At 53.8% G+C, this 24748-nt stretch overlaps 1 protein-coding gene across 3 annotated transcripts in view; it reads left to right on the top strand.

Annotated features, from left to right (window-relative positions):
- The window catches only part of MROH1 (maestro heat like repeat family member 1), a gene marked incomplete at its 3' end in the record, with an annotated part of 156514 nt that overhangs the window by 49049 nt on the left and 82717 nt on the right, over positions 1–24748 (top strand). For all 3 annotated transcript variants that reach the window (XM_040334349.1, XM_040334350.1, XM_040334348.1), the window contains 8 exon segments: positions 3422–3535; positions 3973–4046; positions 5903–6025; positions 10486–10593; positions 17013–17157; positions 18201–18241; positions 19904–20045; positions 21491–21543. In XM_040334349.1, the coding sequence (XP_040190283.1) occupies positions 3422–3535; positions 3973–4046; positions 5903–6025; positions 10486–10593; positions 17013–17157; positions 18201–18241; positions 19904–20045; positions 21491–21543 (800 nt within the window).

Here is a 24748-nt window from a genome sequence, read left to right as displayed (position 1 = left end):
TAATGGAGGAAGATGATTGATAATGGAGGAGATGATTGATAATGGAGGAAGATGATTGATAATGGAGGAAGATGATTGATAATGGAGGAGGATGATTGATAATGGAGGAAGATGATTGATAATGGAGGAGGATGATTGATAATGGAGGAAGATGATTGATAATGGAGGAGATGATTGATAATGGAGGAGGATGATTGATAATGGAGGAAGATGATTGATAATGGAGGAAGATGATTGATAATGGAGGAAGATGATTGATAATGGAGGAGGATGATTGATAATGGAGGAAGATGATTGATAATGGAGGAGATGATTGATAATGGAGGAAGATGATTGATAATGGAGGAAGATGATTGATAATGGAGGAAGATGATTGATAATGGAGGAAGATGATTGATAATGGAGGAAGATGATTGATAATGGAGGAGATGATTGATAATGGAGGAAGATGATTGATAATGGAGGAGATGATTGATAATGGAGGAAGATGATTGATAATGGAGGAAGATGATTGGTAATGGAGGAAGATGATTGATAATGGAGGAGGATGATTGGTAATGGAGGAAGATGATTGATAATGGAGGAGGATGATTGATAATGGAGGAAGATGATTGATAATGGAGGAAGATGATTGATAATGGAGGAAGATGATTGATAATGGAGGAAGATGATTGGTAATGGAGGAAGATGATTGATAATGGAGGAAGATGATTGATAATGGAGGAAGATGATTGATAATGGAGGAGGATGATTGATAATGGAGGAGATGATTGATAATGGAGGAAGGATGATTGATAATGGAGGAAGATGATTGGTAATGGAGGAAGATGATTGGTAATGGAGGAAGATGATTGGTAATGGAGGAGGATGATTGGTAATGGAGGAAGATGATTGATAATGGAGGAGATGATTGGTAATGGAGGAAGATGATTGATAATGGAGGAAGATGATTGATAATGGAGGAGGATGATTGATAATGGAGGAAGATGATTGATAATGGAGGAGGATGATTGATAATGGAGGAAGATGATTGATAATGGAGGAGATGATTGATAATGGAGGAAGATGATTGATAATGGAGGAAGATGATTGATAATGGAGGAAGATGATTGATAATGGAGGAGGATGATTGATAATGGAGGAGGATGATTGGTAATGGAGGAAGATGATTGATAATGGAGGAAGATGATTGATAATGGAGGAAGATGATTGATAATGGAGGAGATGATTGATAATGGAGGAGATGATTGATAATGGAGGAGATGATTGATAATGGAGGAGGATGATTGGTAATGGAGGAGATGATTGATAATGGAGGAAGATGATTGATAATGGAGGAGGATGATTGATAATGGAGGAAGATGATTGATAATGGAGGAAGATGATTGGTAATGGAGGAAGATGATTGATAATGGAGGAAGATGATTGATAATGGAGGAGATGATTGATAATGGAGGAGATGATTGGTAATGGAGGAAGATGATTGATAATGGAGGAAGATGATTGATAATGGAGGAAGATGATTGATAATGGAGGAGATGATTGATAATGGAGGAAGATGATTGATAATGGAGGAAGATGATTGATAATGGAGGAAGATGATTGGTAATGGAGGAGATGATTGATAATGGAGGAGGATGATTGGTAATGGAGGAAGATGATTGATAATGGAGGAAGATGATTGATAATGGAGGAAGATGATTGATAATGGAGGAGGATGATTGGTAATGGAGGAAGATGATTGATAATGGAGGAGATGATTGGTAATGGAGGAAGATGATTGATAATGGAGGAGATGATTGGTAATGGAGGAGGATGATTGATAATGGAGGAAGATGATTGATAATGGAGGAAGATGATTGATAATGGAGGAGATGATTGATAATGGAGGAAGATGATTGATAATGGAGGAGGATGATTGATAATGGAGGAAGATGATTGATAATGGAGGAAGATGATTGATAATGGAGGAAGATGATTGATAATGGAGGAAGATGATTGATAATGGAGGAGGATGATTGGTAATGGAGGAAGATGATTGATAATGGAGGAAGATGATTGATAATGGAGGAAGATGATTGGTAATGGAGGAAGATGATTGGTAATGGAGGAAGATGATTGATAATGGAGGAAGATGATTGATAATGGAGGAAGATGATTGATAATGGAGGAGATGATTGGTAATGGAGGAAGATGATTGATAATGGAGGAGGATGATTGGTAATGGAGGAAGATGATTGATAATGGAGGAGATGATTGATAATGGAGGAAGATGATTGATAATGGAGGAAGATGATTGATAATGGAGGAAGATGATTGATAATGGAGGAAGATGATTGATAATGGAGGAAGATGATTGATAATGGAGGAAGATGATTGATAATGGAGGAGGATGATTGATAATGGAGGAGGATGATTGGTAATGGAGGAAGATGATTGATAATGGAGGAGGATGATTGATAATGGAGGAAGATGATTGATAATGGAGGAAGATGATTGATAATGGAGGAAGATGATTGGTAATGGAGGAGGATGATTGATAATGGAGGAGGATGATTGATAATGGAGGAAGATGATTGATAATGGAGGAAGATGATTGATAATGGAGGAAGATGATTGATAATGGAGGACGATGATTTCAGGAGGCAGCAGGATTTTTTGGTTGCCCTCTACATTGGGGGGCCACCTGTCGTCATTGTTGGGGTGTGTCGTCATCGGGGATTTGTCCTCCTCATGCAGATAAGAGACACGTTGCCTCTTCCTCTGTATGTGGACCTGAACAATGATCTTCTCTTATTGGCTGGATTCTGGTTTGTTGTTTATCCCATTGGAAGTGTTTTCTGTGTGATTAGTGATCCTGCCTGACACGGGTAGCGGCCGTGTGTTCTCTGAGAGAGTCGCCCTCCTAGCTCTTGTCTTTGGGTCGGCACAGTGGCATAGTGGTCATCACTTCTGCCAGACACGGGTAGCGGTCCTGTGTTCTCTGAGAGAGTCGCCCTCCTAGCTCTTGTCTTGGGTCCGCACAGTGGCGTAGTGGTCGTCACTTCTGCCTTGCAGCACTGGGGTCCTCACTTCAAATCCTGGCCAGGACACAATCTGCATGGAGTTTGCATGCTTCTCCCGGTGTGGGGTTCCTCCCACACTCCAGAGGCATGGCGGGGACCTCGGACTGAGGAGAATGTACGGTAAGCGGTGCGTCTACTGAAGGCGCTCTATAATATCCTGTAATCTACAGAATGATTGGTCTCTGTGGTGAGGAGATGGGGGAGTGGGTGAGTAGTATGACCAGAGAGGACTGGGCAGGGCTGACACCAGTCCAGGGAGCGGAGGGCATTCCCAGTAGATGGGGGGGGGGGAGGGGATGAACGTGAGCTACGTCCCCCGACCTTCACTCACATCTTCCGCTTTTTGCCTCTTGCAGCTGCCAAGTTCCCCGATAATTTGCTGTCATTTTTACTCCCCAAAATGGAGACCAGCAACCCCAAAGTGCGAGTGGGAACCCTGATCATCCTGAAACAAGTCCTCAACTCTGCCGGTGAGTGGCTAGGGGAGGGCCTGGAGATGGACGGGTGCAATGGGGGGAGGGCCTGGAGATGGACGGGTGCAATGGGGGGAGGGCCTGGAAATGGACGGGTGCAATGGGGGGAGGGCCTGGAGATGGACGGGTGCAATGGGGGGAGGGCCTGGAGATGGACGGGTGCAATGGGGGGAGGGCCTGGAGATGGACGGGTGCAATGGGGGGAGGGCCTGGAGATGGACGGGTGCAATGGGGGGAGGGCCTGGAGATGGACGGGTGCAATGGGGGGAGGGCCAGTTGGTGGGAGGGTCCGATGATTGGAGGACTTGACTGGGATCGGGCTGATGGTGGGAAGGTTTGATGGGGGAGGGTCTGATAACGGGGGGGAGGGTCTTATTGGTTGGAGGTCCCTCAGGTCTTTTCCCGCCTCTGATCTCCGCACTTTGTTCTTTCAGCGCCATTTATGGAAGTGAAGAAATCGCTAATTCTGGCGGCTGTGAGACATCCTCTGCAGGACAACAGCAACCGGGTACATGTGGGGCAATACTATGGGGCACTATTCCTCCCACTGACACCAATGATGGGACACTATTCCTCCCACTGACACCAATGATGGGACACTATTCCTCCCACTGACACCAATGATGGGACACTATTCCTCCCACTGACACCAATGATGGGACACTATTCCTCCCACTGACACCAATGATGGGACACTATTCCTCCCACTGACACCAATGATGGGACACTATTCCTCCCACTGACACCAATGATGGGACACTATTCCTCCCACTGACACCAATGATGGGGACACTATTCCTTCCACTGACACCAATGATGGGGCACCATTCCCCCCACTGACACCAATGATGGGACACTATTCCTCCCACTGACACCAATGATGGGACACTATTCCTCCCACTGATACCAATGATGGGACACTATTCCTCCCACTGACACCAATGATAGGACACTATTCCTCCCACTGACACCAATGATGGGACACTATTCCTCCCACTGACACCAATGATGAGACACTATTCCTACCACTGACACCAATGATGGGACACTATTATTCCCACTGATACCAATGATGGGGCACTATTCCCCCCACTGACACCAATGATGGGACACTATTCCTCCCACTGACACCAATGATGGGACACTATTATTCCCACTGATACCAATGATGGGGCACTATTCCCCCCACTGACACCAATGATGGGACACTATTCCTCCCACTGACACCAATGATGGGACACTATTCCTCCCACTGATACCAATGATGGTACACTATTCCTCCCACTGACACCAATGATGGGGCACTATTCCCCCCACTGACACCAATGATGGGACACTATTCCTCCCACTGACACCAATGATGGGGCACTATTCCCCCCACTGACACCAATGATGGGACACTATTCCCCCCACTGACACCAATGATGGGGTCACTATTCCTTCCACTGACACCAATGATGGGTCACTATTCCCCCCACTGACACCAATGATGGGGACACTATTCCCCCCACTGACACCAATGGTGGGACACTATTCCTCCCACTGACACCAATGATGGGACACTATTCCTCCCACTGACACCAATGATGGGACACTATTCCTCCCACTGACACCAATGATGGGACACTATTCCTCCCACTGACACCAATGATGGGACACTATTCCTCCCACTGACACCAATGATGGGACACTATTCCTCCCACTGACACCAATGATGGGACACTATTCCTCCCACTGATACCAATGATGGGACACTATTCCTCCCACTGATACCAATGATGGGACACTATTCCTCCCACTGATACCAATGATGGGACACTATTCCTCCCACTGATACCAATGATGGGACACTATTCCTCCCACTGACACCAATGATGGGACACTATTCCCCCCACTGACACCAATGATGGGGACACTATTCCCCCCACTGACACCAATGGTGGGACACTATTCCCCCCACTGACACCAATGGTGGGACACTATTCCTCCCACTGACACCAATGATGGGACACTATTCCTCCCACTGACACCAATGATGGGACACTATTCCTCCCACTGACACCAATGATGGGACACTATTCCTCCCACTGACACCAATGATGGGACACTATTCCTCCCACTGACACCAATGATGGGACACTATTCCTCCCACTGACACCAATGATGGGACACTATTCCTCCCACTGACACCAATGATGGGTCACTATTCCTCCCACTGACACCAATGATGGGACACTATTCCTCTTACGGATTCCTTTCTTCTCTCCTCCTCCTTGTTCCTCTCTTTTCTCCCCCTCTCTCCTCCTCTCCTCCTGCCCCCAGCAGCCCCATGTATATGATATGTAGGTGCTCATGTCTCTACAGGTACGGCGGGCGATGGTTCAGCTGATCAGTGCCATGGCACATCACGGTTACCTGGAGCAGCCGGGGGGAGAGGTGCTGCTGGAGTACATCATCCGTCTGTGCTGTATTACACCGGACAACACGGTATGAGGATAGACATTGTCAGGTCTCCTCCTGTCTGAGAGCGGAGGGGGCAGACATGGCGTCGGGTCTCCTCCTGTCTATGAGAGCGGAGGGGGCAGACATGGCGTCGGGTCTCCTCCTGTCTATGAGAGGCGGAGGGGGCAGACATGGCGTCGGGTCTCCTCCTGTCTATGAGAGCGGAGGGGGCAGACATGGTGTCAGGTCTCCTCCTGTCTGAGAGCGGAGGGGGCAGACATGGCGTCGGGTCTCCTGTCTATGAGAGCGGAGGGGGCAGACATGGCGTCAGGTCTCCTCCTGTCTATGAGAGCGGAGGGGGCAGACATGGCGTCGGGTCTCCTGTCTATGAGAGCGGAGGGGGCAGACATGGCGTCAGGTCTCCTCCTGTCTATGAGAGCGGAGGGGGCAGACATGGCGTCGGGTCTCCTCCTGTCTATGAGAGGCGGAGGGGGCAGACATGGCGGAGGGTCTCCTCCTGTCTGAGAGCGGAGGGGGCAGACGTGGCGTCAGGTCTCCTCCTGTCTATGAGAGCGGAGGGGGCAGACATGGTGTCAGGTCTCCTCCTTTCTATGAGAGCGGAGGGGGCAGACATGGCGTCGGGTCTCCTGTCTGAGAGCGGAGGGGGCAGACATGGCGTCGGGTCTCCTCCTGTCTATGAGAGCGGAGGGGGCAGACATGGTGTCGGGTCTCCTCCTGTCTATGAGAGCGGAGGGGGCAGACATGGTGTCGGGTCTCCTGTCTATGAGAGCGGAGGGGGCAGACATGGCGTCGGGTCTCCTCCTGTCTATGAGAGCGGAGGGGGCAGACATGGCGTCGGGTCTCCTCCTGTCTATGAGAGCGGAGGGGGCAGACATGGTGTCGGGTCTCCTCCTGTCTATGAGAGCGGAGGGGGCAGACATGGCGTCGGGTCTCCTGTCTATGAGAGGCGGAGGGGGCAGACATGGTGTCGGGTCTCCTCCTGTCTATGAGAGCGGAGGGGGCAGACATGGTGTCGGGTCTCCTCCTGTCTATGAGAGCGGAGGGGGCAGACATGGTGTCGGGTCTCCTGTCTATGAGAGCGGAGGGGGCAGACATGGTGTCAGGTCTCCTCCTGTCCATGAGAGCGGAGGGGGCAGACATGGTGTCGGGTCTCCTGTCTATGAGAGCGGAGGGGGCAGACATGGTGTCGGGTCTCCTCCTGTCTATGAGAGCGGAGGGGGCAGACATGGTGTCGGGTCTCCTCCTGTCTATGAGAGCGGAGGGGGCAGACATGGTGTCAGGTCTCCTCCTGTCTATGAGAGCGGAGGGGGCAGACATGGCGTCGGGTCTCCTGTCTATGAGAGCGGAGGGGGCAGACATGGTGTCGGGTCTCCTCCTGTCTATGAGAGCGGAGGGGGCAGACATGGTGTCAGGTCTCCTCCTGTCTATGAGAGCGGAGGGGGCAGACATGGCGTCGGTCTCCTGTCTATGAGAGCGGAGGGGGCAGACATGGCGTCGGGTCTCCTGTCTATGAGAGCGGAGGGGGCAGACATGGCGTCGGGTCTCCTGTCTATGAGAGCGGAGGGGACAGACATGGTGTCGGGTCTCCTCCTGTCTATGAGAGTGGAGGGGGCAGACATGGTGTCAGGTCTCCTGTCTATGAGAGCGGAGGGGGCAGACATGGTGTCGGGTCTCCTGTCTATGAGAGCGGAGGGGGCAGACATGGTGTCGGGTCTCCTCCTGTCTATGAGAGCGGAGGGGGCAGACATGGTGTCGGGTCTCCTCCTGTCTATGAGAGCGGAGGGGGCAGACATGGCGTCAGGTCTCCTCCTGTCTATGAGAGCGGAGGGGGCAGACATGGTGTCGGGTCTCCTCCTGTCTATGAGAGCGGAGGGGGCAGACATGGTGTCGGGTCTCCTCCTGTCTATGAGAGCGGAGGGGGCAGACATGGTGTCGGGTCTCCTCCTGTCTATGAGAGCGGAGGGGGCAGACATGGCGTCAGGTCTCCTCCTGTCTATGAGAGCGGAGGGGGCAGACATGGCGTCGGGTCTCCTCCTGTCTATGAGAGCGGAGGGGGCAGACATGGCGTCAGGTCTCCTCCTGTCTATGAGAGCGGAGGGGGCAGACACGGCGTCAGGTCTCCTCCTGTCTATGAGAGCGGAGGGGGCAGACATGGCGTCGGGTCTCCTCCTGTCTGAGAGGCGGAGGGGGCAGACATGGCGTCGGGTCTCCTGTCTATGAGAGCGGAGGGGGCAGACATGGCGTCGGGTCTCCTGTCTATGAGAGCGGAGGGGGCAGACATGGTGTCGGGTCTCCTCCTGTCTATGAGAGCGGAGGGGGCAGACATGGCGTCGGGTCTCCTCCTGTCTATGAGAGCGGAGGGGGCAGACATGGTGTCAGGTCTCCTGTCTATGAGAGCGGAGGGGGCAGACATGGCGTCGGGTCTCCTGTCTATGAGAGCGGAGGGGGCAGACATGGCGTCGGGTCTCCTGTCTATGAGAGCGGAGGGGGCAGACATGGCGTCGGGTCTCCTGTCTGAGAATGGAGGGGGAAGACTTTGCGTCGGGTCTCCTGTCTATGAGAGCGGAGGGGGCAGACATGGCGTCGGGTCTCCTCCTGTCTATAAGAGCGAAGGGGGCAGACATGGCGTCGGGTCTCCTCCTGTCTATGAGAGCGGAGGGGGCAGACATGGCGTCAGGTCTCCTCCTGTCTATGAGAGCGGAGGGGGCAGACATGGCGTCAGGTCTCCTCCTGTCTATGAGAGCGGAGGGGGCAGACATGGCGTCGGGTCTCCTCCTGTCTATGAGAGCGGAGGGGGCAGACATGGCGTCGGGTCTCCTCCTGTCTATGAGAGCGGAGGGGGCAGACATGGCGTCGGGTCTCCTTTTGTCTATGAGAGCGGAGGGGGCAGACATGGCGTCGGGTCTCCTGTCTATGAGAGCGGAGGGGGCAGACATGGTGTCAGGTCTCCTGTCTATGAGAGCGGAGGGGGCAGACATGGCGTCGGGTCTCCTGTCTATGAGAGCGGAGGGGGCAGACATGGCGTCGGGTCTCCTGTCTATGAGAGCGGAGGGGGCAGACATGGCGTCAGGTCTCCTGTCTATGAGAGCGGAGGGAGCAGACATGGCGTCGGGTCTCCTGTCTATGAGAGCGGAGGGAGCAGACATGGCGTCGGGTCTCCTCCTGTCTATGAGAGCGGAGGGGGCAGACATGGCGTCGGGTCTCCTCCTTTCTATGAGAGCGAAGGGGGCAGACATGGTGTCAGGTCTCCTCCTTTCTATGAGAGCGGAGGGGGCAGACATGGTGTCAGGTCTCCTCCTGTCTATGAGAGCGGAGGGGGCAGACATGGCGTTGGGTCTCCTCCTGTCTATGAGAGCGGAGGGGGCAGACATGGCGTCGGGTCTCCTCCTGTCTATGAGAGCGGAGGGGGCAGACATGGCGTTGGGTCTCCTCCTGTCTATGAGAGCGGAGGGGGCAGACACGGCGTCGGGTCTCCTGTCTATGAGAGCGGAGGGGGCAGACATGGTGTCGGGTCTCCTCCTGTCTATGAGAGCGGAGGGGGCAGACATGGCGTTGGGTCTCCTCCTGTCTATGAGAGCGGAGGGGGCAGACATGGCGTCGGGTCTCCTGTCTATGAGAGCGGAGGGGGCAGACATGGCGTCGGGTCTCCTGTCTATGAGAGCGGAGGGGGCAGACATGGCGTCGGGTCTCCTCCTGTCTAGGAGAGCGGAGGGGGCAGACATGGCCTCGGGTCTCCTCCTGTCTATGAGAGCGGAGGGGGCAGACATGGCGTCGGGTCTCCTCCTGTCTATGAGAGCGGAGGGGGCAGACATGGCGTCGGGTCTCCTCCTGTCTAGGAGAGCGGAGGGGGCAGACATGGCGTCGGGTCTCCTCCTGTCTAGGAGAGCGGAGGGGGCAGACATGGCCTCGGGTCTCCTCCTGTCTATGAGAGCGGAGGGGGCAGACATGGTGTCGGGTCTCCTCCTGTCTATGAGAGCGGAGGGGGCAGACATGGCGTCGGGTCTCCTCCTGTCTAGGAGAGCGGAGGGGGCAGACATGGCCTCGGGTCTCCTCCTGTCTATGAGAGCGGAGGGGGCAGACATGGCGTCGGGTCTCCTGTCTATGAGAGCGGAGGGGGCAGACATGGTGTCAGGTCTCCTCCTCTCTATGAGAGTGGAGGGGACAGACATGGTGTCGGGTCTCTTCCTGGGATCATAGTGTGGGGTGGGGGTAACGGAATGGCAGTATGATCTCATTGTGGGGGTGGGATCATAGTGTGGGGTAATGGCATGGCAGAATGATCCCATTGTGGGGGTGGGGTCATAGTGTGAGGGTGGGATTACAGGGTGGCAGTATGATCTAATTTTGGGGGTGGGATAATGACATAGTGGTATGACCTCATTGTTTGATTGGGGGGGTGGCATAGTGGTGGACAGTGTGGTCGGTTATTTCAGGGTGGAGTGTATTTTTCCATTAGTCTTTATTCTTCTCTCTCCATTTCTCAGCCGCGCAGACGGAACTCGGAACAGGAGGAGGTGACAGATGAGAGTGTCCGGAGGATCAGCATCAACACCCTCTACCTGATCAGCACCACTGTGGATCGAATGATCAATGTGAGTTCCCATATCCTCATCTTCTATGGTGGGGAGGGTGTGGAGTAGGGAGCAATGAGCCTCTGTGGGGATGGGGGTAGGGAGGAATGGTCCATTGTGGGGATGGGGGTAGGGAGCAATGAGCCTCTGTGGGGATGGGGGTAGGGAGGAATGGTCCATTGTGGGGATGGGGGGGTAGGGAGGAATGGTCCATTGTGGGGATGGGGGTAGGGAGGAATGGTCCATTGTGGGGATGGGGGTAGGGAGGAATGGTCCATTGTAGGGATGGGGTAGGGAGGAATGGTCCATTGTGGGGATGGGGGTAGGGAGGAATGGTCCATTGTGGGGATGGGGGTAGGGAGGAATGGTCCATTGTGGGGATGGGGGTAGGGAGGAATGGTCCATTGTGGGGATGGGGGTAGGGAGGAATGGTCCATTGTGGGGATGGGGTAGGGAGGAATGGTCCATTGTGGGGATGGGGGTAGGGAGGAATGGTCCATTGTGGGGATGGGGGTAGGGAGGAATGGTCCATTGTGGGGATGGGGTAGGGAGGAATGGTCCATTGTGGGGATGGGGGTAGGGAGGAATGGTCCATTGTGGGGATGGGGGTAGGGAGGAATGGTCCATTGTGGGGATGGGGGTAGGGAGGAATGGTCCATTGTGGGGATGGGGGGTAGGGAGGAATGGTCCATTGTGGGGATGGGGGTAGGGAGGAATGGTCCATTGTGGGGATGGGGGTAGGGAGGAATGGTCCATTGTGTGGGGATGGGGGTAGGGAGGAATGGTCCATTGTGGGGATCGGGTAGGGAGGGAATGGTCCATTGTGGGGATGGGGGTAGGGAGGAATGGTCCATTGTGGCCACATCACATGTTGTATTACTTAACCTGTCACATGACCTTATCAATGAAAATGCCCTGCGTGGGCACGGGGAAGGATGTTGTGTGGCACCCATGGCAGCTTTTGAGTCAGATCTCAGAAGTGACCCCCCTTCCGCCAGGATCGGTCTCTCTGACGCCACTTTTGGGGTCTTATATGAGGACGAGGCTGGTGGGGCGAAAGAGAAAGGAGAAGAGGGAGTTAGAGGCTGTATCCTCTGCAGGTATAGCGGCCCATATGTGTAATGCATGACGAGGTGCCCCCACTTCTTTTCCGAGTGGGGGGGATGTCCGTCAATCTTTTATGGCCATCTTGGTTTGGGACATTCCAGACCTTCAGTTTTTTTTTGTTTTTTTTTTTGGCACCAAAGGGGACAAACTGGGAGTGTCAGTCTCTACCCCCCTCCAATGCATTATCTCCAATCTGGCCCCTTCTCCGCACAGGGCATGGGCTCTTCAGCTCGCCCTCCACCAGCTTCTTTCCTTGGGGGTCATTGTACCCATGCTGGTAGGGAAAAGGTTTGACGTTTTTTTTGTTTTTTTTTTTACTTCTACATTCCCAAAATGAAGAGGAGGTTGTGCATCACATTTTGGGCCTTAAGTACCTGAGAAGATTCGGCATGGAATCCACCAGGTTGGTCCTTGCCGTTCTTCAGCAAGGGGGCTTCTGGCTTGGCTGGACATTACAGCTGCTTATTGACATGAACCCGTTTATCTTCCGCATTAACAAGTTCAAGGTTTTGCCCTGGGCCAGAAACCTTTTCAATTTGTAGCACTCCCTCTTGGCCTGTCCATTTCCCCTTGAGTGTTCACAAAGGTGGTGGCCCCGGGCTTCGCCGTACTTCATTCTCTGGATGTTCAAGTTCTCAAGTACCTGGATGACCACCTGGGGGTCCTGGGACTGATGGTGGCCACAATCTGGCGTTGGAGGCAAGGAAGCCCTTCCTCCTGGTAAATTGGGCAGTGATCACGATGGATGCCAGCTTGTTGAGTTGGGGGGATGTGGTCGGGACAGCGATGGTACAGGGGACCACGTCTGTACAAGAATCCCGAGTAGAACAGCTCAGGGGGAAGTGGACCAAATTCTGTCCTCGGTGGAACTTTACATTCCGGCCGTGTCCGCCGCACAAACTTCAGGTGAAGAAAATTAGTTGGCAGATTTTCGCCAACATTCGGAAAAGTGGTCCTTACACCTGGTTAGGGCTGCAACTAACGATTATTTTCATAATCGATTAGTTGGCCGATTATTATCTCGATTAATCGGATAATAGCCTTAAAAAACGGGGCAGACATGGCGTCGGTCTCCTGTCTATGAGAGCGGAGGGGGCAGACATGGCGTTGGGTCTCCTGTCTATGAGAGCAGAGGGGGCAGACATGGTGTCGGGTCTCCTCCTGTCTATGAGAGCGGAGGGGGCAGACATGGTGTCGGGTCTCCTCCTGTCTATGAGAGCGGAGGGGGCAGACATGGCGTCGGGTCTCCTGTCTATGAGAGCGGAGGGGGCAGACATGGCGTCGGGTCTCCTGTCTATGAGAGCGGAGGGGGCAGACATGGTGTCGGGTCTCCTCCTGTCTATGAGAGCGGAGGGGGCAGACATGGCGTTGGGTCTCCTGTCTATGAGAGCGGAGGGGGCAGACATGGTGTCGGGTCTCCTCCTGTCTATGAGAGCGGAGGGGGCAGACATGGCGTCGGGTCTCCTGTCTATGAGAGCGGAGGGGGCAGACATGGCGTCGGGTCTCCTCCTGTCTATGAGAGCGGAGGGGGCAGACATGGTGTCGGGTCTCCTCCTGTCTATGAGAGCGGAGGGGGCAGACATGGCGTTGGGTCTCCTGTCTATGAGAGCGGAGGGGGCAAACATGGCGTCGGGTCTCCTGTCTATGAGAGCGGAGGGGGCAGACATGGCGTCGGGTCTCCTGTCTATGAGAGCGGAGGGGGCAGACATGGCGTTGGGTCTCCTCCTGTCTATGAGAGCGGAGGGGGCAGACATGGTGTCGGGTCTCCTCCTGTTTATGAGAGCGGAGGGGGCAGACATGGCTTCGGGTCTCCTGTCTATGAGAGCGGAGGGGGCAGACATGGCGTCGGGTCTCCTCCTGTCTATGAGAGCGGAGGGGGCAGACATGGCGTCGGGTCTCCTCCTGTCTATGAGAGCGGAGGGGGCAGACATGGCGTCGGGTCTCCTCCTGTCTATGAGAGCGGAGGGGGCAGACATGGTGTCGGGTCTCCTCCTGTTTATGAGAGCGGAGGGGGCAGACATGGCTTCGGGTCTCCTGTCTATGAGAGCGGAGGGGGCAGACATGGCGTCGGGTCTCCTCTTGTCTATGAGAGCGGAGGGGGCAGACATGGCATCGGGTCTCCTGTCTATGAGAGGGGAGGGGGCAGACATGGCGTTGGGTCTCCTCCTGTCTATGAGAGCGGAGGGGGCAGACATGGCGTCGGGTCTCCTGTCTATGAGAGCGGAGGGGGCAGACATGGTGTCGGGTCTCCTCCTGTCTATGAGAGCGGAGGGGGCAGACATGGCGTCGGGTCTCCTCCTGTCTATGAGAGCGGAGGGGGCAGACATGGCGTCGGGTCTCCTCCTGTCTATGAGAGCGGAGGGGGCAGACATGGCGTCGGGTCTCCTCCTGTCTATGAGAGCGGAGGGGGCAGACATGGCGTTGGGTCTCCTCCTGTCTATGAGAGCGGAGGGGGCAGACATGGCGTCGGGTCTCCTGTCTATGAGAGCGGAGGGGGCAGACATGGCGTCGTTTTGCGTTAAAAAGTCCCCGCCCCTTTCCAAATACGTAGCGGCTGAAAGAAAATCATGGATGTGAACGTGTCCCATAGGAAAACATGTAACTGAACTGGAGTGTGTTTCTGCAAAAAGCACCAAAAAATCAAAGGTGTGACCCCGGCCTGAGATGTTTAGTAACGTAATGGGGGGTAAAAAAAACTAAAATAAGTACAAAAAGAGCAAATAATCTCTACTGTAATGCCGCGTACACACGGTCGTTTTCTGCGATGTAAATAAACGACGTTTTTAAAAACGTCAATTTAATTGACCGTGTGTGGGAGAAAACAACGTTTTATGTCTTCTGAAAAACGACCAAAAAAAATTGAAGCATGCTTCAATTTTATGTGTCGTTTTTCAAAACGTCGTTTTTGACTTCACAGAAATTGACCGTGTGTGGCAAAAAAACGACGTTTCAAACGACGTTTTTACACCCGCGCATGCCCAGAAGCTAGTTATGAAGCGAGCTTCAATGGAAAAACGTGGTGAACGTAACCTCGCTTTGCTAGAGCACTGTGAAAAAACGATGGTGTGTAGGCAACATCGTTTTTGAAAAGTGTCGTTTTAAAAACGTCGTTTTTTACTTCACAGAAAACGACCGTGTGTACGCGGCATAAGGGGTTCACTTTTTTTACTGTGGGACAGTGAAAGTTATATTTACAGGAGAGATTTGCTTTTTTGTACTATAAAGGGCCAATTTTAGTTTTTTTAATCCCATTATGTTACTGGCCGATTAATCGATTTATGAAAATAATCGATTACAATTTTCATAATCGATTAGTTGTTTCGGCCCTAGTCCTCGTAGTGTTTTGGGACATTTGCCTGAGATGGGAATCATTGGATGTGGATCTCCATGCATCAGCATTTAGCCACAAGTTGGAGAGTTTTGTGTCCGGTTCGCTGGATTCCCTTTTTGTTCTTCTGGCGGGATCTCTTGGAGAGGGGGGCGGGGTCTTGCTCTATCATTTCTAGGTGGATCCAGCAGGTTGTAATTTAGGGTTACGTAGTGGCGGGGTTCCTCTTTTCCTGGTGAAGGCTCGTTCTACTAGAACTGATAGTGCATTAGGCTTTCCTTTGTAGCATACGACTTCGGCCGCCACTTGATCTCCAGTTCACTTGTTTTTTTTCCAAGTTTTACCGAATGGACTTTAGCTGCTTTTGGCGGTGCTTTAAATTGGGTCTGGACTCCTTTTTGGTATTTGTGAGGGCTTGTTGGCTGTTTTTTGTTGCCATGTTACTCTCCCCTGATTGGTATTGCTTGGGGACGTCCCGGTTGTCTCTGAAACTGCCAGTGTCCTGTATGGTAGGATCTAGAAAATTGGCATTATTTAATTCCGTTCTTTGGAGTTGAGGACACTGACCACACTACCTTCTGTGGTCATTGATTCCCTCCTTTCTGTGGTCATTGATTCCCTCCTTTCTGTGGTCATTGATTCCCTCCCTTCTGTGGTCATTGATTCCCTCCCTTCTGTGGTCATTGATTCCCTCCCTTCTGTGGTCATTGATTCCCTCCCTTCTGTGGTCATTGATTCCCTCCCCTTGGTGGTCATTGATTCCCTCCCCTTGGTGGTCATTGATTCCCTCCCCTTGGTGGTCATTGATTCCCTCCCCTTGGTGGTCATTGATTCCCTCCCCTTGGTGGTCATTGATTCCCTCCCCTTGGTGGTCATTGATTCCCTCCCCTTGGTGGTCATTGATTCCCTCCCCTTGGTGGTCATTGATTCCCTCCCCTTGGTGGTCATTGATTCCCTCCCCTTGGTGGTCATTGATTCCCTCCCCTCCCCTTGGTGGTCATTGATTCCCTCCCCTCCCCTTGGTGGTCATTGATTCCCTCCCCTCCCCTTGGTGCTCATTGATTCCCTCCCCTCCCCTCGGTGGTTGCTGATTCCCTCCCCTCCCCTCGGTGGTCGCTGATTCCCTCCCCTTGGTGGTCATTGATTCCCTCCCCTTGGTGGTCATTGATTCCCTCCCCTTGGTGGTCATTGATGTCGCTGATTCCCTCCCCCTCCCCTCGGTGGTCGCTGATTCCCTCCCCTCCCCTCGGTGGTCGCTGATTCCCTCCCCTCCCCTCGGTGGTCGCTGATTCCCTCCCCTCCCCTCGGTGGTCGCTGATTCCCTCCCCTCCCCTCGGTGGTCGCTGATTCCCTCCCCTCCCCTCGGTGGTCGCTGATTCCCTTCCCTTCCCTCCCCTCGGTGGTCGCTGATTCCCTTCCCTTCCCTCCCCTCGGTGGTCGCTGATTCCCTTCCCTCCCCTCGGTGGTCGCTGATTCCCTTCCCTTCCCTCCCCTCGGTGGTCGCTGATTCCCTTCCCTTCCCTCCCCTCGGTGGTCGCTGATTCCCTTCCCTTCCCTCCCCTCGGTGGTCGCTGATTCCCTTCCCTTCCCTCCCCTCGGTGGTCGCTGATTCCCTTCCCTTCCCTCCCCTCGGTGGTCGCTGATTCCCTCCCATCCCCTCGGTGGTCGCTGATTGCTTGCTAAAGAACTGAGGCTTGCTGGGAGTGGGAGGGGTTAAATCGCGGTTGTAGCGGCTCTTCCCTTTTTTTTTTTTTTTTTTTACAGCTTTCAGTCGCTTGAAGGTACCCACCTATAACCCATTTGTCTCTGAATCTGTCCGTGTCCTGTACTGTACTCCTTTTATATTATGCATTGGTGGGGGAGGGGTGGTTATATTTGTACATTATGTTTATAATAATAAGGGTTGTGACCCCTGTCACCTGTGGTCATCTACATATATATTAGGATGGTGGGGGAGGGGTAGTATCTGTACATAGTATATAATGGAGGATTGTGTCCCTTTCAGGTCCTGTGGCCCTACCTCCTGGAGTTTGTGGTGCCCATACAATACACGAATGCCTTGAACCCGGTGTGTAAGAGTTTGGTCCATCTTGGGCAGAAGAAGTTGGCGGACAATGTGGAGTCGTTTCTAATAAACTACAATGTGAATGGTGGGTGTCCATGTCTGGCGGCGGGGTTGGGTGCACACGTCTGGCGGCGGGTTTGATGTCCACGTCTGGCGGCGGGTTGGATGTCCACGTCTGGCGGCGGGGTTGGGTGTCCATGTCTGGCGGCGGGGTTGGGTGTCCATGTCTGGCGGCGGGGTTGGGCGTCCATGTCTGGCGGCGGGGTGGGGGGTCCATGTCTGGCGGCGGGGTTGGGCGTCCATGTCTGGCGGCGGGGTTGGGCGTCCATGTCTGGCGGCGGGGTTGGGCGTCCATGTCTGGCGGCGGGGTTGGGCGTCCATGTCTGGCGGCGGGGATTGGGCGTCCATGTCTGGCGGCGGGGTTGGGCGTCCATGTCTGGCGGCGGGGTTGGGCGTCCATGTCTGGCGGCGGGGTTGGGCGTCCATGTCTGGCGGCGGGGTTGGGCGTCCATGTCTGGCGGCGGGGTTGGGCGTCCATGTCTGGCGGCGGGGTTGGGCGTCCATGTCTGGCGGCGGGGTTGGGCGTCCATGTCTGGCGGCGGGGTTGGGCGTCCATGTCTGGCGGCGGGGTTGGGCGTCCATGTCTGGCGGCGGGGTTGGGCGTCCATGTCTGGCGGCGGGGTTGGGCGTCCATGTCTGGCGGCGGGGATTGGGCGTCCATGTCTGGCGGCGGGGATTGGGCGTCCATGTCTGGCGGGGGGGATTGGGCGTCCATGTCTGGCGGCGGGGTTGGGCGTCCATGTCTGGCGGCGGGGTTGGGCGTCCATGTCTGGCGGCGGGGTTGGGCGTCCATGTCTGGCGGCGGGGTTGGGCGTCCATGTCTGGCGGCGGGGTTGGGCGTCCATGTCTGGCGGCGGGGTTGGGCGTCCATGTCTGGCGGCGGGGTTGGGCGTCCATGTCTGGCGGCGGGGTTGGGCGTCCATGTCTGGCGGCGGGGTTGGGTGTCCATGTCTGGCGGCGGGGATTGGGCGTCCATGTCCGGTGGGCTGGGCTCTGGTGTCCATGTCCGGTGGGCTGGGCTCTGTGTTCGGTCCTCGGTATTTCCTGACTCTCTTCTGTTCTTCACAGTGAACCTACCGTCTCCGTTCGCTCTCTTCGCTCGTCTCTTGGTGAGTAAAATGTATTTGTCTCATCCGTTGTGACATCACAAAAGGGACGTAAAATGTGCTACTGAAGGAAATGTGTACTGCTGGCGCTCTCCTGAGAAGCCAATCAGATCCTTTTTGACATTTCCTGTGCTGGACAAATCACTCCTGGAGTCCGGGTTCCTCCATGTTGCTTTTCCAGCTGTTCTGTCATGACATGTCATTATAAATTATTATCATTATAAATTCTCCAAAACTGAGGGCTGACCCCACAAAGTGCTTGTAGTGGACATAGGAAGATTTTAGACATATGAGGGTCCGGGGATGTCCCGGGTGAGTCTGTCACATTTTTTCCCCATCAAAAGTCGACTAACAAGGTCCCATCACCTGGTCTGGACATGCGTTAGTCGGACAAAGTGAACTCACATAGTCTGTCCGCATGACCTCCAATCTTGGCTGCAAGGAGTAGTTGACACCAGAAGGTGTGGGTCAGAGGTCATTGACTCTCTGTCCGGCTGCCAGCGCTTCAGCTGGGTGGTTTTTAACATTCCGGGGCTTGGTCTGCTGCTGGGCAGAGGGGCCGACCGCCCCAGCTTCCCGAAGCTGTAGAGACACTGTATGTGCCAGGCAGGGGCCAGCGGTGCTCTGCCATTTTGCCAGCACTTCTGCTGGGGACTCCACATCATCCGCTAACCGTTGGGGAAGGAGGCTGGATTCCTCCACACCCAAACTGTGTGGCTGCCATTGGGGAGGTGAGCTGGCTGCTTCCTTTTTTCCGTTCCCTCATCTGCCGGCTGGGACAACATGTCTGTGGTACTGTCTCCCAGATGCACGGATCTTTGCTGAGGAGGAAAGACCACCTTCTCCACCATGGCCAACTGTTGGGGAGGGACGATGAGCACCTCCTCTCCCTTCTCCTCCTGTATCTGCTGCTGGCAAGTGATCGCTAGATATGACCTTTCAGGGTAGACGTCGCGTCTCCTCGCTCACCTGCTATACAATACACATTATCATAAGTGTAAACACTGGACATCTTCCCACAATAGCAGGGTCAATTCGCACAGAGAACAGACAGATGGCTGGAGGGGACGGCATTAGCATCTAACAGTCTGTGTCCCAACATTATGAAGGAGTCACTCTTACAATTAACCCGTTCAGAATCAACAAACAGTAAATAGTTCTTTACAGATATCCTGGAATATATTGTGGATAATAATTACATAATAATCCCATCTCAGGTAGTCCAAGATATCATTCCTCAGTCACCCTATGCCCCTAGTGGACATAGGATGATTTTAGACATAAGAGGGTCCGGGGGTGTCACAGTGACAGTAGCGCGGTCTGATGTCCCTCTCTCCCGTTAGTGGATGGTGAAGTTAGGGAAGCGTAATGCGTCATGACTTTTGTCCTCCACAAGGAGCGTGATGGCAGCCGTACCTGACCTGCCAAGTATTTATTGTACATTTGTGCTCAGGAGCTGCTCATTGGGTGAGGGGCACCTGAACGGGCGCCTACTTCAGCCCAGCTCCGTTTACATTAATCACTACTGGGGGGTCATTAGATCTGATGGGGGTCTTCATTCAGCATATATTGTGTGATGAAGCACTCTTCTATTGTATACAAGGATCGGGGGAAGGCGGTCATCCTGGCAGACCTCCCACCATTCATGTATTTTTCTCATTTTAGGTAGTATCGGCCTCGCTGCAACCCAACGATGGAAGAAACGCGGCGGCTCTGCATCTTCTCTCCGTTCTCCAGATTAATATCCACCCGGCTATCGGCCGCTGCTGGGAGCAGGAAATCCCCGGCCTGCTGCAGTCCCTGGAGGGTAACCACCAATCCCCGTCATCGCTCTATACATCAAAACTGTCAGTGCTCTCCACACCAACCACCCAGCACCACATCAAAACTGTCAGTGCTCTCCACACCAACCACCACATCAAAACTGTCAGTGCTCTCCACACCAACCACCCAGCACCACCTCAAAACTGTCAGTGCTCTCCACACCAACCACCCAACACCACATCAAAACTGTCAGTGCTCTCCACACCAACCCCCCAGCACCACATCAAAACTGTCAGTGCTCTCCACACCAACCACCCAACACCACATCAAAACTGTCAGTGCTCTCCACACCAACCATGTATAGCAGTGGTTCTCAACCTGGGGGTCGGGACCCCCTCGGGGGTCAAATGATGATTTGCCAGGGGTCACCAAATCCTGGGCAGTTCCTGAAGCCCGCACCCCTCTCCCAGCCTTTTTGCGTCTGCCCAGCTGGGCTGTTCCTGGAGCCCACTCAGCCTCTTTGCAGCCGCCCATTCAGTTCACGGCATGGCTGGTGGGCAGAGACTAGAGGTCCACTGACTGGTGAGGATTGTGAGGTGGGAGGGGCTGGAGGAGTGAGGAGTGTGAGGTGGGAGGGGCTGGAGGAGACACCATCTCCTGATTTCTGCATAGGTGTCACTGCTACGAGAAACCACAAAGTCGGAGACACACTGGGTAACACTACCTGTGATTCCAGTTGCCATTAAAAGGCCCCACTACAGTTCTCAGATCAGCAGATGACCATGAGCACCTAAAGAGTGATCAGAACAACCCCCAAGCATTGCCACTCATCCCCCCCCCCAAGGAGTAAGAGAAGGAATAAAAATAGAGAATACATGAAAGGGAGAGGAAAAGAGGGGAGGAAGAAAGAAAAGGGGAGAGAAAGAATAAGAGAACAAAAAGATGGCTAGAGAGAGATGGGGGGGGAAAGACAAGAAATTTGGATAGCGAGAGATACAAGGGAAAGAAAGGAGAACAAAGAGAAAGAGTGATACATCCTAAAATGTATCATATGAGGTTTTAATATTGTACGAGTGGGGGGGGCTCAGGGACCGCTAAATTTCCATGGGTTAGGGGCGCAAATTACTTGTCTTGCCTTGGGCGCTGACAACCCACGCTACGAAAATTATTTTACTGTTAGGGGTCCCCACAACTTGGGAAATTTTATCAAGGGGTCACGGCACTAGAAGGTTGAGAACCGCTGATGTATAGCCAATCCCCATTCGACAGAAGTAATTGGATAGACTGACTTCTGTGAAATGGGAATGTTGGAAAACGTTTGTTTCGGATGTGGAGAGACCCGCTGTCAGAAACCAATGTCCCGCCAGTGTGGGGAGGGGGGGATTCCTCCATACACATTGTTTGTGAGGGTGGAGGAATCAGTTTTTTGTGATTGGTCTGAGTGTCCTTCATCCTCTGGATTCACCATCTCCTCCCTCTGTATCCTAGAGTCCGATGAGAATGTTCTGCAGCAGAAGGAGTGGGAGGATAAACTGCTGAAGGTAAATGTACAGTACCACATACTGAACTGTGTATGGGAGGCACCAGGGGGCGATGGGGAGTGAGGACTGTATGGACTGTACTATGTATGAGAGGCACCAGGGGGCGATGGGGAGTGAGGACTGTATGGACTGTACTATGTATGAGAGGCACCAGGGGGCGATGGGGAGTGAGGACTGTATGGACTGTACTATGTATGGGAGGCACCAGGGGGCGATGGGGAGTGAGGACTGTATGGACTGTACTATGTATGGGAGGCACCAGGGGGTGATGGGGAGTGAGGACTGTATGGACTGTACTATGTATGAGAGGCACCAGGGGGCGATGGGGAGTGAGGACTGTATGGACTGTACTATGTATGGGAGGCACCAGGGGGTGATGGGGAGTGAGGACTGTACTATGTATGGGAGGCACCAGGGGGCGATGGGGAGCGAGGACTGTACTATGTATGGGAGGCACCAGGGGGCGATGGGGAGTGAGGACTGTACTATGTATGGGAGGCACCAGGGGGCGATGGGGAGTGAGGACTGTATGGACTGTACTATGTATGGGAGGCACCAGGGGGTGATGGGGAGTGAGGACTGTATGGACTGTACTATGTATGGGAGGCACCAGGGGGAGATGGGGAGCGAGGACTGTATGGACTGTACTATGTATGGGAGGCACCAGGGGGAGATGGGGAGCGAGGACTGTATGGACTGTACTATGTATGGGAGGCACCAGGGGGCGATGGGGAGTGAGGACTGTATGGACTGTACTATGTATGGGAGGCACCAGGGGGCGATGGGGAGTGAGGACTGTACTATGTATGGAAGGCACCAGGGGGCGATGGGGAGTGAGGACTGTACTATGTATGGGAGGCACCAGGGGGCGATGGGGAGTGAGGACTGTATGGACTGTACTATGTATGGGAGGCACCAGGGGGCGATGGGGAGTGAGGACTGTATGGACTGTACTATGTATGGGAGGCACCAGGGGGCGATGGGGAGTGAGGACTGTACTATGTATGGGAGGCACCAGGGGGCGATGGGGAGTGAGGACTGTATGGACTGTACTACGTATGGGAGGCACCAGGGGGCGATGGGGAGTGAGGACTGTATGGACTGTACTATGTATGGGAGGCACCAGGGGGTGATGGGGAGTGAGGACTGTACTATGTATGGGAGGCACCAGGGGGTGATGGGGAGTGAGGACTGTACTATGTATGGGAGGCACCAGGGGGGTGATGGGGAGCGAGGACTGTACTATGTATGGGAGGCACCAGGGGGCGATGGGGAGTGAGGACTGTATGGACTGTACTATGTATGGGAGGCACCAGGGGGCGATGGGGAGTGAGGACTGTATGTACTGTACTATGTATGGGAGGCACCAGGGGGCGATGGGGAGTGAGGACTGTATGGACTGTACTATGTATGGGAGGCACCAGGGGGCGATGGGGAGTGAGGACTGTATGGACTGTACTATGTATGGGAGGCACCAGGGGGCGATGGGGAGTGAGGACTGTATGGACTGTACTATGTATGGGAGGCACCAGGGGGCGATGGGGAGTGAGGACTGTATGGACTGTACTACGTATGGGAGGCACCAGGGGGCGATGGGGAGTGAGGACTGTATGGACTGTACTATGTATGGGAGGCACCAGGGGGCGATGGGGAGTGAGGACTGTATGGACTGTACTATGTATGGGAGGCACCAGGGGGTGATGGGGAGTGAGGACTGTATGGACTGTACTATGTATGGGAGGCACCAGGGGGCGATGGGGAGTGAGGACTGTATGGACTGAACTGTGTATGGGAGGCACCAGGGGGCGATGGGGAGTGAGGACTGTATGGACTGAACTGTGTATGGGAGGCACCAGGGGGCGATGGGGAGTGAGGACTGTATGGACTGTACTACGTATGGGAGGCACCAGGGGGCGATGGGGAGTGAGGACTGTATGGACTGTACTATGTATGGGAGGCACCAGGGGGCGATGGGGAGTGAGGACTGTATGGACTGTACTATGTATGGGAGGCACCAGGGGGTGATGGGGAGTGAGGACTGTATGGACTGTACTATGTATGGGAGGCACCAGGGGGCGATGGGGAGTGAGGACTGTATGGACTGAACTGTGTATGGGAGGCACCAGGGGGCGATGGGGAGTGAGGACTGTATGGACTGAACTGTGTATGGGAGGCACCAGGGGGCGATGGGGAGTGAGGACTGTATGGACTGTACTACGTATGGGAGGCACCAGGGGGCGATGGGGAGTGAGGACTGTATGGACTGTACTATGTATGGGAGGCACCAGGGGCGATGGGGAGCGAGGACTGTATGGACTGTACTATGTATGAGAGGCACCAGGGGGCGATGGGGAGTGAGGACTGTATGGACTGTACTATGTATGAGAGGCACCAGGGGGCGATGGGGAGTGAGGACTGTATGGACTGTACTATGTATGGGAGGCACCAGGGGGCGATGGGGAGTGAGGACTGTATGGACTGTACTATGTATGGGAGGCACCAGGGGGAGATGGGGAGTGAGGACTGTATGGACTGTACTACATATGGGAGGCACCAGGGGGCGATGGGGAGTGAGGACTGTATGGACTGTACTATGTATGGGAGGCACCAGGGGGCGATGGGGAGTGAGGACTGTGAAGGATATGTCAGTGTAAATCTCCCTGCTTGGTTAAATTGTGGGTTAGAGGTAAAATGGGTTCATGTGTTACAAGCTATTGACATGTTATGTATTCTGATTGCTTCATTATGCGGTGCCAGGCTGCCCAGCTAATGTGTTCTGTACACCTTGTAATTAACTTCCCTGATGTCATTATTTAAAGAAAATGTGTCTCAGGTCGGCTCCGAATTGTCTGGCTATATTCTGTATGAGAAACTCCAGAGTGTGTGAAAAGGGGGTGGAGCTCCCATTGTTCCTTGATTAAGGATTTAGCTTGTAAAACTGTATTTATAACCAGCAGCAAGCTGCCAATAAATCAGTCTTGGTTCCAGCATCCAGTCTTGACTCATGTGTGGGGGATCCTGTGATGTTCTTGTATGGAGAGGAGGGAATGCTTGACGGGGATATCATACCGATACCGTCACAATTGGTTGGTAGCAACGGGATCTTCCCTTCTACTCTCCTTTACACCCGGGTTCCAAGCAGACACTGGAAGAACTACTGGAAGTTCGTGGAAGGATTGCTAGCAACAAAACCGAGCGGGTCATC

The sequence above is a fragment of the Rana temporaria genome, assembly GCF_905171775.1.
Source record: "Rana temporaria chromosome 5 unlocalized genomic scaffold, aRanTem1.1 chr5z, whole genome shotgun sequence".
NCBI lineage: Eukaryota > Metazoa > Chordata > Amphibia > Anura > Ranidae > Rana > Rana temporaria.
This window is presented reverse-complemented; position numbering and strand designations above follow the sequence as displayed.